This window comes from Amblyraja radiata, chromosome 19 (genome assembly GCF_010909765.2).
Source record: "Amblyraja radiata isolate CabotCenter1 chromosome 19, sAmbRad1.1.pri, whole genome shotgun sequence".
Classification (NCBI taxonomy): Eukaryota; Metazoa; Chordata; class Chondrichthyes; order Rajiformes; family Rajidae; genus Amblyraja; species Amblyraja radiata.
The window spans coordinates 21,948,014-21,961,861 of record NC_045974.1 but is presented as its reverse complement, the minus strand read 5'-3'; the positions used below and the strand labels follow the sequence as shown (position 1 = coordinate 21,961,861).

Here is a 13,848-nt window from a genome sequence, read left to right as displayed (position 1 = left end):
CGATCACCCATTCACCCTAGCTCCACGTTATCCTATCTCATAAATTCCCTATACACCAGCGGCAATTTACAGAGGGCCAATTAACCTACAGACCTGTCGTCTTTAGGGTGTGGGAGGTTTGTAGGTTGGCATGTTGGCCTTCATAACAAGAGGATTTGAGTATAGGAGTAAAGAGGTCCTTCCACAGTTGTACAGGGCCCTGGTGAGACCACATCTGGAGTATTATATGCAGTTTTGGTCTCCTAATTTGAGGAAGGACATTGTTGCTATTGAGGCAGTGCAGCGTAAGTTCACGAGGTTAATCCCCGGGATGGCTGGACTGTCATATGAGGAAAGATTGGAAAGACTGGGCTTCTATTCACTGGAATTTAGAAGGGTAGGAGGGGATCTTATAGAAACATATAAAATTATAAAAGGACTGGACAAGCTAGATGCAGGAAAAATGTTCCAGAACCAGGGGCCACAGTCTAAGAATAAAGGGAAGGCCATCTGAGATGAGAAAAAACGAGAGTTGTGAATTTGTGGAATTCAATGCCACAGAAGGCAGTGGAGGCCAGTTCACTGGATGAATTTAAAATAGAGTTATATAGAGCTCTAGGGGATAGAGGAATCAAGGGGTATGGGGGGAAGGCATGCACGGGTTACTGATTGTGGATGATCAGCCATGATCACAATGAATGGCGGTGCTGGCTTGAATGGCCAAATGTCCTCCTCCTGCACCTATTTTCTAAGTTTCTATGAAACCGGAGCACCTGGCAGAAGCTCACGCAATCACAGGGAGAATGTGTAAACTCCACACAGACAGCACCCAAAATCAGGATCGAACCCGGGACTCTGGTGCTCTGAGGCAGCGGCTCTACCAACTGCACCAGTGTGCTGCTCTAATCATATCATGCTACCATCTTTTCATTCTAAACTGCCGATGTGTTAAGAGACAGGGATTTCCTGATTAATCTGGTCAATAGCTCCATAAAGGACAGAAAATCAGGGGTTCAAATTCAGAAGCCGTAGAATAAATGGATTGAGCTCAGGGTGTGAATGAGACTTTGTAAATCCATCGCTTGTTTTAACTTATTATTGTCACATGTACTTTTGTTGCATAATATTCAGCTACAGAAAAGACTGTACGTAATTACAATCAAGCCATCCACAGTGTACAGATACAGGATAATGGCTACAACATTTAGTGCAATATAAAGTCAGATTAAAAACAGTTCAAAGCTCTCCATTGAGATAGATGGGAGGTCAGGACCACACTCTAGCTGGTGAGAGGACGGTTCAGTTGCCTGAATACAACTGGGGGAAAAACTGTCCCTGAATCTTGAGGTATGCATTTTAAATCATCAAACTACAGTAGAGACAAGGAACTGCAGATGCTGGTTGATACACAAAAAGTGCTGCAGTAACTCAGTGGGTCAGTCGGCATTCCTGCAGAACATGAATGGGTGACGTTTCGGGTCGGGCCCCTTCTTCAATCCTCGACTCAAAAACGCCACCAGTCTATGTTTTCCACAGATGATGCCTGACCCGCTGAGTTACTCCAGCACTTAATGTCCTATTGTGTAAAAACAGCATCTGTCGTTCCTTGTTTCTACTCAGCAACTATGAAATTATTTGAGCTGTGTCTTTGGTTGCTCTACGGACTTGGGTTCAGCATTATTATGAAGACCTAGTATTGTTGTTCTGAAGTTATTTGATTGTGATTATTATACATGTATTTGTTGTGTCATTGCGCTGATGTGTCTGTTTAGCTGCAGCAAGTAAGAACGTCACTGTTCCATTGCCGGTGCATATGACAATGACACACTCTTGACTCTTAACTTGTGTGAGTTGCAGGAGACTATCTACAGTAGGAGAACTTGTTCATCTAGACCAGTTTGAGTCAAATGACTGCACAAAAACAAGATATAAGTTCATATGTTCATAAGTTATCAGAGCAGTAGTAGACCATTCAGTCTACTCCGCCATTCAATCATGGCTGATCTATCTTTCCCTCTCAACCCCACTCTCCTGCCTTCTCCCCATCACCTTTGACACTAATCAAGAATCTTTCAATCTCCGCTTTAAAAATACCCATTGACTTGGTTTCCACAGCCGCCTGTGGCAATGAATTCCTCAGATTCACCACCCTCTGGCTAAATACATTTCTTCTCATCTCCATTCTAAAGGTACGTCCTTTATCTCTGAGGCTGCGCCTTGTTTCCCTAGACTCTCTCACTAGTAGAAACATCCTCTCCACATCCACTCTCTCCACGCCTTTCACTATCCGGTAAGTTTCAACGAGACTCCCCCTCATCCTTTTAAACTAAGTTGCTCCTATAACCAGCAAAACAACCCGAGCTGCTTCCTTCACAGCATGTAATGAGACCAGCAAACTATTTACAGGTACACAAAATTGCTGGGGAAACTCAGCGGGTGCAGCAGCATCTATGGAGCGAAGGAAATAGGCGACGTTTCGGGCCGAAACCCTTCTCGGCCCGAAACGTTGCCTATTTCCTTCGCTCCATAGATGCTGCTGCACCCGCTGAGTTTCCCCAGCAATTTTGTGTACCTTCGATATTCCAGCATCTGCAGTTCCCTTTTGAACACTATTTTCAGGGTTGTCAGTGCATGAGAGGCTGACCACTGAGGCAGGATTTAAAGGGAATAGAGTAGATTCAGATTATTTATATACACCAGGATGCTATGGAATTGGAGAATGGAGATGAGGAAGAATTTCTTTAGCCAGAGGGCGGTGAATGTGTGGAATTCATTGACACAGATGGTGGTGGAGGCCAAGTCATTGGGTATTTTTAAAGCGGAGATTGAGATGCTTGATTCGTAAGGACGTCAAAGATTGGTCAAGTAGTCCAAATTCCTTGTTGACGAGGCTTACAAAGTATACGGTTATACATACAGTAATGATTAAAACAAAACAGCAGAATGGTGCAAGGTTGCAGTGCAAGGTCCAAGAAGTACAAAAGAACATTGAACTGCAAAACAGAATAACGGATGGAGGTAAAAGTTAACTCTAAGAGGTCATGGCAGCAAAGGGGATCGCAAAAGGATGCAAAGTGCTGGAGTAACTCAGCGGGTCAGGCAGCATCTCTGGGAAACATGGATAAGTGACGTTTCGGATCGAGACCCTCCTTAACGGTGAAAGACATATGGGAGTTGGATAGCTGTTGGATAGCTATGGGGAAAAAGTTACTTTAGTCTATTATTATTGTCGCCGAGGTACAGTGAAAAGCTTTTTAGTTCCGTGCTATCCAGTCAGCGGAAAGACTATACGTGATACAATCAAACCGCCCACTTTATACAGATACAGGATAAAGAGAATAACATTTAGCGCAAGATAAAGTCCAGTAAAGTTCAATTAAAGATCTGATTAAAGGGTCTCCAATGAGGTAGATGAGTCAGGACTGCTCTCCAGTTGGTGAGAGGATGGTTCAGTCGCCTGATAACAGCTGGGAAGAAACTGTCCCTGAATCTGGAGGTGTGTGTTTTCCAGCATCTGCAGTTCCTTGTGTCACTGTTTTCCAATTCCAATGAAAAATACAATATCAACATTGCAGAAATAGTGTAGATGTGGAATTGGAAAGGGAGGGTGGGACTGGAACATTTACAACCACCAGAAACAAACTGATGGATGTCCCCTTCTCTCTTTGTGGAAAGATTCTAGTTTAGTTTGTAGTTTAGAGAGACAGCATGGAAACAACTGGCCCTTCGGCTCACAGAGTCCATGCTGACCATCGATCACCCATTCACACCAGTTCTATGTTATCCCACTATCTCATTCAGTCGCTCCATGGAAGTCCCTTTGGGCCACCTTGCCCGTGCCGAACCTAATGCCAAGTTAAAATAATCTCCGCTGCCTGCAGGTGATCCATATCCCACCATTCCCGACAACCCTTTGGGATGTGGGAGGAAACCAGCGCGCCTGGAGCAAACCCACGCAGTCGCGGGGAGAACGTACATACTGCACACTGGCAGCGCCCGAGGTCAGGATCGAACCCGGGCCTCTGGCGCTCTGAGGCATCAGCTCTAATAGCTGCACTGCCTTTATTTTGATTAGTGCTGTTGTCATTCCTGCCTTCGAAAGCTAAGGCCTTAAAATCTTGGATCGCGAACCTACCCCCTCTTGTCTCCCTTACCCCTCCCCTCCAAACACCCCTCCATAAGGTGTCCCCTTGAAACATCCCTCCCACCTCTCGAGTGTGACACAGAGTTTGATTGTGTCTGACCGACGTCACCCCTGTCAAGGATCATGCATTGTTTTAATGTTGCAACAATGTAAGTTTGAATGCAAGCTTTTGTTGTACTTGCAAACTTAGCTCTGTTGTAGTGCAATTATTCCAGAACAGGTCACATGTACCAGCGAGGAATTTGGAACGCTAATACTTTAAATTTAAGACATTCCACCCGAAACCAGGATATGAGGAGGGATTTCTTTAGCCAGAGGGCGGTGAATCTGTGGAATTCATTGCCACAGACGGCTGTGGAGGCCAAGTCATTGGGTATTTTTAAAGCAGAGATTGATGGGTTCTTGTGCAGGAAGGAACTCAGTTACTGGTTTATACTGAAGATGGACACAAAGTGCTGGAGCAACTCAGCGGGTCAGGCAGCCTCTCTGGAGAAAATGATTGGGTGACCATTTGGGTCGGGAGCTTTCTTCAGACTGAAAGTAGAGGAGGGCGTGAACTGGAGTTAGGAAAAGGTTCTTGATTAGGAAGGGCATCAAGGGTTATGGAGAGAAGGCAGGAGAGAGAGAAAGGTAGATCAGCCATGATCGAATGGCGGTACAGACTCGATGGGCCAGATGGCTGAATTCTGCTCGTATGTCTCATGGTTTTATAAGCCAGACATCCATGGCAGTAAACTAATCTGGGAATTCCTAAGCCTGTTGGAATGTTACAAGTCAGACACTGCAGGATCCATAGGGTTGGAGTTAATCCCCTCACCCTATGCCAAATATAGTCCACCTGATGATCAGGACCCAGGCAACCCAGACCTATTTATGTTCACTCTGCTCTGATTAGTCTAAGGATTTGGGCAGGGCCGTGTGGAGTCCAAATATGAACGCCCAGAGCTGTTCCTAGCACCAACTGAGCCACAAGGAACAAAGAAGAGATAGGGTTTTGTGCTTTGAATTTAATTTAGAGATACAGCACAGAAACAGGCCCTTCAGTCCACCGAGTCCACGCCGACCATTGATCACCCATTCATACTCGTTCTGTTATCCCAATTTCTCATTCACTCCCTACAAACTATGGGAAATTTTACAGAGGTCAACTAACTTACAAACCTGCACGTCTTTGGAATGTGGGAGGGAACCGATGCACCTGGAGGAAACCCACGTGGTCACCGCACGCAACTCCACACTCCTCCACGCCTCTCCATGCGCCCGTCCCGCGCTACCCACACGCTACCCCTACGTCACAATGCGACGACCACATTTTTGGAGGTCGCGTAAATGGCGCGCAAATGACGGCCAAGTGGGACAGGCCAATTTAGACTTGTGGACTTGAGGAACTTTATTCCTTGGAGCACAGGAGGATGAGGTGATCTTATGGTGATGTATATCATTGTACTCTATAATTAAGACCCATTTTTACGGGACCCTTCAGATTATTTTGAAAAGCTATATGGGCTGCACGGTAGTGCTGTGGTAGAGTTACTGCTGCCTCACAGTGTCAGTGACCCGGGTTCGATCCTGACTATGGGTGCTGTCTGTAAGGAGTTCACCCCGTGACCTGGGTGGGTTTTCTTTGGGTGCTCCGGTTTCCTCCCACAATCCAAAGACGTACAGGTTTGTAGGTTAACTGGCTTTGGTAAATTAGTAAATTGTCCCGTCTGTGTGTCGGTGAACGCTGGTCAGGGCAGATCCAGTGGGCGTAAGGGCCTGTTTCCGTACTATATCTCTAAACTAAACTAAACTAAACTAAAGAATGTAAAAACTGTACCAAAGTCTTGGTCAGGAGGTCAGCTTTGAGTGGTCTCCTGGTGCGCACCAGTTTTAATAAATCACCCGTTACTTCAAACACAAACTCCCTGTGGCCTTTCCATTTGCTCCGACAATAGACAATAGGTGCAGGAGTAGGCCATTCGGCCCTTCGAGCCAGCACCGCCATTCAATGTGATCATGGCTGATCATCCCCAATCAGTATTCCGTTCCTGCCTTCTCCCCATATCCCCTGACTCCGCTATCTTTTAGAGCCCTATCCAGCTCTCCCTTGAAAGTATCCAGAGAACCGGCCTCTGAGGCAGAGAATTCCACACACTCACAACTCTCTGTGTGAAAAACTCCAGTGATGTTTTGTGTCAGGACACTTCTTCAGACTCTTTTTCAGTGAAAAGCTTTTTTGTTGCGTGCTATCCGGTCAGCGAAAAGACTAGAATGAATAGTTAGTGGTAAGGGGTGGTTATTGTGTGTGTGTTGGGGTTAATCAGGGGCCAAGTTAAACCAGAGACTGATTTACAATTGCTCATGTGTTGATACTTATTTTCTCCTGCTCTTTCTGGAGCAGAGGATGTGAGTAAGCAGAAACAGTTCCGCACGATAGCTTCACAGCTGGTCTCTACTCTCATGAGAGTTCTGGTTGCTCACGGAATCTAATCAGACCGAGATCAATGATGTGTCACGTCCCAAACGTAAGGAGGATGAACGCGGAAATGTGAAATGTCCCTTGCGTTTGTGTGGCCCACTCTGGGCAACGCTTGCACCCAGCTTAAATCACTGCCTCGTCAGTACATGGTACTTCCAGTGCATCAATACGCCAACGGGTCAGGCAGCATCTCTGGAGAAAAGAAATAGGTGACGTTTCGGGTCGAGACCCTTCTTCAGACCGAGAGTCAGGTGAGAGGGAAACCGGTGGTATGATAAGGTTCGACAGATGGCACAATGGGCTAAGTGTTCGGCTGGCAACCGGAAGGTAGCCAGTTCGAAACCCGCTTGGAGTGCATACTGTCGTTGTGTCCTTGGGCAAGACACTTCACCCACCTTTGCCTGTGTGTGAATGTGTGTGAATGTGTGTGAGTGATTGGTGGTGGTCGGAGGGGCCGTAGGCGCAGATTGGCAGCCACGCTTCCGTCAGTCTGCCCCTGGGCAGCTGTGGCTACAGAAGTAGCTTACCACCACCGAGTGTGACTGAGGAGTGAATGAATAATGCGATGTAAAGCGCCTTGAGTATTAGAAAGGCGCTATATAAATCCCATCCATTATTATTATTATTATAAGGTTCAGAACAAATCAGAGCCGGCACCAATGACCAAGGAAAGGCCGAGCCCACAATGGTCCGTTGTTGGCTGTGGACGAGGTGATAACGAAGGGATATGAACAGTGAAACTAGAATTAAGACTAGGCTGGGGGAGGGGGCGGAGAGAGAGAGAATGCAGGGATTACTTGAAATTAGAGAATCAATAGTTATTGAGTTATATTCAGGGCTGAAGTACCAAGGGAGTGCTGTGCTGTGGGAGGTATCTTGTGTTTGAACTAAAACTTCACACAGTTTATTCCCAATTGTTATCAGGCAATGGAACCGGCCTCTCACCAACTCGAGAGCAGTCCTGACCTTCCATCTACCACAGTGGAGACCTTTGAACTATCTTTAATTGGAATTGACTGGACGTTATCGTGCACTAAACGCTATACTGCAAACCCTGCACAAGTACAAAGAGACACAACAACTGCAGAGAGAATGGTCCCAACCCTGAAGCGTCACCTGGCTTTTACCTCTGCAGATGCTGCCTGACCCTTGAGCAGTTGTATTTACTCTCCACTCTTGACTAGCCTTCATTAGCCTCAGTTAGCTAAATTGCTCCAGCATTTTGTGTTTTGCTCAGGTGCGACGGATAGTGCTGGAGTAGCTCAGCGGGTCAGGCAGCATCTCTGGAGAACACGGATAGGTGATGGTTTGGATCGAGATCCTTCTTCAGACCCTCTCGACCCGAAACGTCACCTTTCCATGTTCTCCAGAGATGCTGCCTGACCCACTGAGTTACTCCAGCACTTTGCATCCTTTTGTGCATTAAACAGCACTTGCAGCTCCTTGTTTCTGCAGAGGAACGGTGTTGTCCGATTCCGTATCTGCAGCTCCTGAGGTGAGCGTGCCAATGGCACCACCGCTCTCTGGAATTCTATCACCAGCAATGCATCATGTATGACATTCCCATACCCATTCCCACACTGACCCTCACTGGGCCTCCTCTGCTGTTAGAGTGAGGCCACATGCAACTTGGAGGAACAGCACCTCATATTTCGCTTGGGCAGCTTACAACCCCCTAGCGGTATGAATATTGATTTCTCTCATTTCAAGTAATCCCTGCATTCCCCTTCTCTCCGTCCCCCCCTCACCCTAGTTAAGAAGGGTCTCATCCCGAAATATCACCGTTTCCTTTTCTCCTCAGATGCTACCTGACCCGCTGAGTTTCTCCAGCACTTTGTGTCTCTCTTCGACGATCCTAATGTGGTGAGAATAATTCTGTTTCTTTCTCTTTTTTGCAGAGATCAGAGATGGAAACCTGAAAGCCATCCTGGGACTGTTTTTCAGCTTGTCTCGGTACAAGCAGCAACAGCAGCAACAACAGGAACTGTCTGAGTTTCAGCAGCAAGCCCAACCTCAATCATCAGGGATCTCCTCACCCTCGCACCAGAGAGCCCCTCTCGACATGCAGTCAAGGTAGGGAGATGATCCCCACCCACGTCCCCACCCTCTGCCCTGCCGTGGGACACCCACCACCCCCCACCACCTCCACCAATTGTACAATGGTTCAACGATTCAACAGTTCAATGGCACTTCATTGTCACATGCACCCAGCTACAGTGTAATTCATTTCTGCACACAGCTCAGTGCAGGCATCACTATACATAAGCACTTAGATACTTCTTAGGTAAGCACCTCAGATACAGTACAAGTGTTAAGCACTAGGTGGCGCAGTAGTAGAGTTGCTTCCCCACAGCGCCAGGTGACCTGGGTTCGATCCTGACTACGGGCGCTGTCTGTACGGAATTTGCACGTTCTCCCTGTGACCGCGTGGGTTTTCTCCGGGCGCTCCGGTTTCCGCCCACCTTCCAGGCTTGTAGGTTAATTGGCCCTCTGTAAATTGCCCCTAGAATGTCCGATACAAGTGTACGGTTGATTGCCGATTGGTGCGTGGACCCGGTGTGCTGAAGGGCCTGTTCCCATGCTGTACTTCTAAAGTAAATTGAACTAAGAGCAGAAGATGAGGTGTGTTTCTCGAGTTTGAGTTGTGTTGCTCCAGCACTTTGCCGAACACCACTGTGCCGTCCCAAAGTTTGATTACCTTACTGAAGTTTCACTGAACCCCTGCACTCAGTCCGCCTGGGCCTACGCGATCTCCCGGTTGCCAAACACTTGAACTCTTGTTCTCATTCCCATACAGACCTGTCTGGCTTGGGCCACCTCTACGGTCAGAGAGATGCCGCACGTAAATTAGAGAAACAGCACCTCATATTTTGCTTGGGCAGTTCACACCCCAATGATATATAAGAGTATTGATTTCTCTAATTTTAAGTAACCCTTGGATTCCCTCTCTCTCCTTCCCTTCCCAGTCATCCTACTAGTTTCACTGTCATCCTGCTTAGTTACACTCCCTGTATCCACTCATTATTACCTATTCCACAGCCAACAATGGACCATTGTGGGCTCCACATTTCCTTGATCATCATTGCTGGCTTTCATTTGTCCTTTTGCATACCTTTCATTCATTTGTTCTCTGTACTTTTTCATATCTCTCGTTTCCCTCTACCCTGACTGAGAGTCTGAAGAAGGGTCTCCACCCGAAACGTCACCCATTCCTTCTCTCCACAGATGCTGGCTGACCCGCTGAGTTACTCCACCACTTGCGTCTATCTTAGAAAGCCCTCTGCTGGTAGGAGCAGGAAACTGCATGCCAGCCCTCTCCTCATCTCTCCTCTGCTTACATTTTTGTGGGAGCATAAGATCAAAAGACATTGGCACAATGGCTCAGCGATTCCCCCATCTCCAACTTCCCCCTACAGAATCCCCAGGAATGTCCTTGTGCTGTGTTGTCGTCCTATGTTTAACGTTCCAGAACGTTAATCCCAGTTTGATCTGAACTCAATGGGAGAATCTCTCCGGGTAGATGGCGCTGTGTTTGCTGCACTTGTACATAGCCGATCCTGAGACAGTCACTTTGATAAAGAGGAAAGACACAAACTGCTGGAGCAACTCAGCGGGTCAGGCTGCATCTCTGTAGAACTTGGATAGGAGGCTGAAGACTTCAAGGTTTGAAGAAGGGTCCCAAACTGAAACGTCACCTGTCCATGTTCTCCAGAGATGCTGCCTGTCCCACTGAGTTACTCCAGCACTTTGCATTCTATCCCTGGCAAACCAGCATCTGCAGTTCCTTGTTTCTACATCTTGATAAACAGCGTGTTTTGTTTTCTGTCTGGACAGTCGCAGCTCCCTTTACATGCGACTGACATTTTATCACTTGCGTTGGGAAAGGTTTAGAGGGATATGGGCCAAACACAGGCAGTTGGGACTAGTGTAGACTGGGCATGTAGGTCGGCTTGGGCAAGCTGGGCCGAAGAGACTGTTACCACACTGTATGACTATGCATGTGGCCTACAGTGGTAGAACACCAACGGCTATGCTTGACCAGGCCGACCCTGCAATGCTGCCAGGACAACGGGCCTTCATGGTCAGATCAAGAACCCTGCACTTACAACAACTGGGACTTGAAAATGGTGCCAACACTGGCAACTCTGTACGCCAGGGGGTCGGCAACCTACGATTGTGGCCCGTAACTCAAAATCATCCGGCCCGCAGGCGGATTTTTTTGCATTTTTTTCCCCGTAATCATCCGGCCCGCCGAGCGCCGAGCTCTGCTGTACCGCATCCTGCACAAATCCCTCGGCACGGCCGCGCAGCTTCTGTAAACACGTTTAAGAAAGAACTGCAGATGCTGGAAAAATTGACGGTAGACAAAAATGCTGGAGAAACTCAGCGGGTGAGACATGCAAGGATTGCATGAGGCTGCATCACCCGCTGAGTTTCTCCAGCATTTTTATCTACCTTCTGTGAACACGTGATTTGTTGCCTGCCATCCGGGGTGGGATGGGGGCAGGATCCATATGATAGATGTGGCCCGCCATCCACTCACAGACATGCGTCCTGGCCCCTATGCAGAACAAGGTTGCCGACCCCTGCTGTATACTGCCATGAGTCAAAAGTATTTTATTGTCATATGTCCCAGACAGAACAATGACATTCTTACTTGTAGCTGCACAACAGAATATATAAACATAGTACACTGTAAACAATATATTAGTTCAGTATATTTAAAATACCAGGAACTGGTGAAGATGTGCCAGGACAGAGGCTGGAAGACATACTATGAGCCCATAGAGGTGGCTTTGCAGGATGCTCACTCTGCAAAGTCCTCAACCAGTTGGGCATTACGGGGCTGGCAAAGAAGGGGGCCATTCAATCCGCAAGCGAAGTCGCAGAGAAAGCCAGTAGGTGGCTTTGGATTAAGAGGGCTGATCCATGGGCAGTTGCTGCTACGATGAGGGTGGGCGAGGGTGTCTGATGTTGTGAGATCCGAAACCCTATGACCCCAGGTCACATCAGTGAGGATGCGTCCCAGTGCATCTAGAAGATGTATCTTGCACATATATATATAATTTATATAGTATATGACATACATAAAATAGGTCAGTATATGTGTGTGTGTATATATATGTGTATATATATATAAAACACATACATATACGTAAAACAGACTAACAAATAATAATAGTGCAAAAAGACAAAAACCAACTAAATCTATGTAATCCGGAGGTTATTTGGAGAGTCTATGTAGTCTAGAGCTTATTTGGAGCGTATTGTACACTGCTATACACTTGTACTGTATCTGTGATGCTTATCTAAGACGTATCTGCGTGCCTATGTATAGTGATACTTGCACTGGACTGTATACAAAAATGACGTTCACTCCACATCGGTACACGTGACAAATAAAGTTCCATTGAACCATTGAGCACATGCAGTCCACTCGATGAATATAATCGCTGTGCGTTGGCACTGAGGCATTGTTGGCCTGAACAGTGTTTTGCTCAGTGACATTTGGCTGACTCAGAACTTGTCAATGTGAGGTTTTGGCTGATACTTGTCTCCTGAAACCTCAACATCCAAATCCTTCTGTAAAACGAGACAAATGTCAGCAACCCTTGTATTTTCTATTTCCCGACTTCAATCCTCGTGTGTTTCTTCTTAAAGTTAGCCAGCTAAAGTTGATAGCTGGCCTGTGTTGATGGTTACCTCAAATTACAGTTTAGAGGTTAGAGATACAGCGTGGAAACTGGCCCTTCTTCACACACTTCGGAGGTGCTCTGTTGATGGTTAATATTGCACGTAGGTTAAATCTCCCTGTGTGGAATGCTCCTGAGCTGATTTAGAGTTCCTGAAAGAGACATTTGGCCCCCTTCCTCATTTCTGTTGAGTGTGTCATGGCCAGGCGATGGTGCTAAATTAGATTTTGGAGAAGTTGACTTCTCAGACGCTGTTTCCTCAGGCTGGTGAATCTAGAACTGGCAGCTTTAGTTTAGTTTAGTTTAGAGATACAGCTTGGAAACGGCCCCTTCAACCCACCGAGTCCGCACCGACCTGCGATCATCCCGCACACTAGCACAATCCTACACACTAGGGACATTGTGAATCTGAATTTCCCTGAGGGGATCAATAAAGTATTTATTATTATGATTATTATTATTATTATTATTATTTTACAATCTTCACCAAAGCCAATTAACCTACAAACCTGCATGTCTTTGGAGTGTGGGAGTTGATTGGAGCAACCAGTGAAAATCCATGTGGTCATGGGGAGAACGTACAAACTCCGTACAGACAGCACCCTTAGTCAGGAACAAACCCGGGTCTCTGGCGCTGTAATGCCCCTGTCCCACTTAGGAAACTTGAACGGAAACCTCGGGAGACTTTGCGCCCCACCCAAGGTTTCCGTGCGGTTCCCGGACGGAGGTTGCAGGTGGTTGCCGGAGGTTGCAGGTAGTGGAAGCAGGTAGGGAGACTGACCAAAAACCTCCGGGAACCTCCAGGAACCGCACGGAAACCTTGGGTGGGGCGCAAAGGGGCATTAGGCACCAACTCTACCGCTGTGTAGCCGTGCCGCCCTTGTTGGGGCTTGTTCGTGTAAACCAGCGGATATGGTTTCTGCAATAGTGACTACACTTCCAATATGTTTCATTGGCTGGACATTACACTGTAAGGCAACAACTCCACCACCGCGCCACTGCCCAAGCATCTAGTCTTGGGGGACTTTAATCTCTAGATAAGAAGCCACTCACGGTGAAAAGGGCATCCTCCTTTATACGTCAGGACTGGAACAACGAAGTGGCAAAGTGGAGCGCACCTGTCTTTAGTCATCAACATCTTCATACACCAGTGTGTCTCAATCACTTGTTTCTCATTGATGTCCTTCGCCATGGGACTGTTAACCATTTACCGCTTTGTCGCTGTGCTCTTAGTTCTTTTTTTTTTTTAAAGTCTGTGTGATGTCCTTCAGGTGCAGATTATATACATGTATGTGTAATCTTTTCTCTTCCCTGTGTTCCTCTCCCTCTTCTCTCTCGTTATACAGTCTGGTATCTGGACACACATCTCAGTCCAAACAGTCTGGAAATGCAGTCAATCAGAAAAAAGCTAGCAGGTCAGCTGGTAATTCTTATCAATGCCTGCTCAGTTTGCATGGATGGTATAACAATGGTGAGATACAGGATGGACTGCGGTTGTTGAGGAGATTGAGCTGAGACCTACCAGAGTCATACAACGTGGAAACAGGCCCTTCGGCCCAACTTGCCCACAA

General features: G+C 47.0%; 1 protein-coding gene across 8 annotated transcripts in view; it reads left to right on the top strand.

Annotated features, from left to right (window-relative positions):
• The window catches only part of nav3 (neuron navigator 3), a 330,490-nt gene that overhangs the window by 172,733 nt on the left and 143,909 nt on the right, over positions 1-13,848 (top strand). For 7 of the 8 annotated variants that reach the window (XM_033037973.1, XM_033037971.1, XM_033037967.1 and 4 more), the window contains 2 exons: positions 8,483-8,657; positions 13,624-13,692. In XM_033037973.1, coding sequence (XP_032893864.1) covers positions 8,483-8,657; positions 13,624-13,692 — 244 coding nt within the window. The remainder of the gene's footprint in view (positions 1-8,482; positions 8,658-13,623; positions 13,693-13,848) is intronic. The other variant, XM_033037969.1, reaches the window with a different exon arrangement.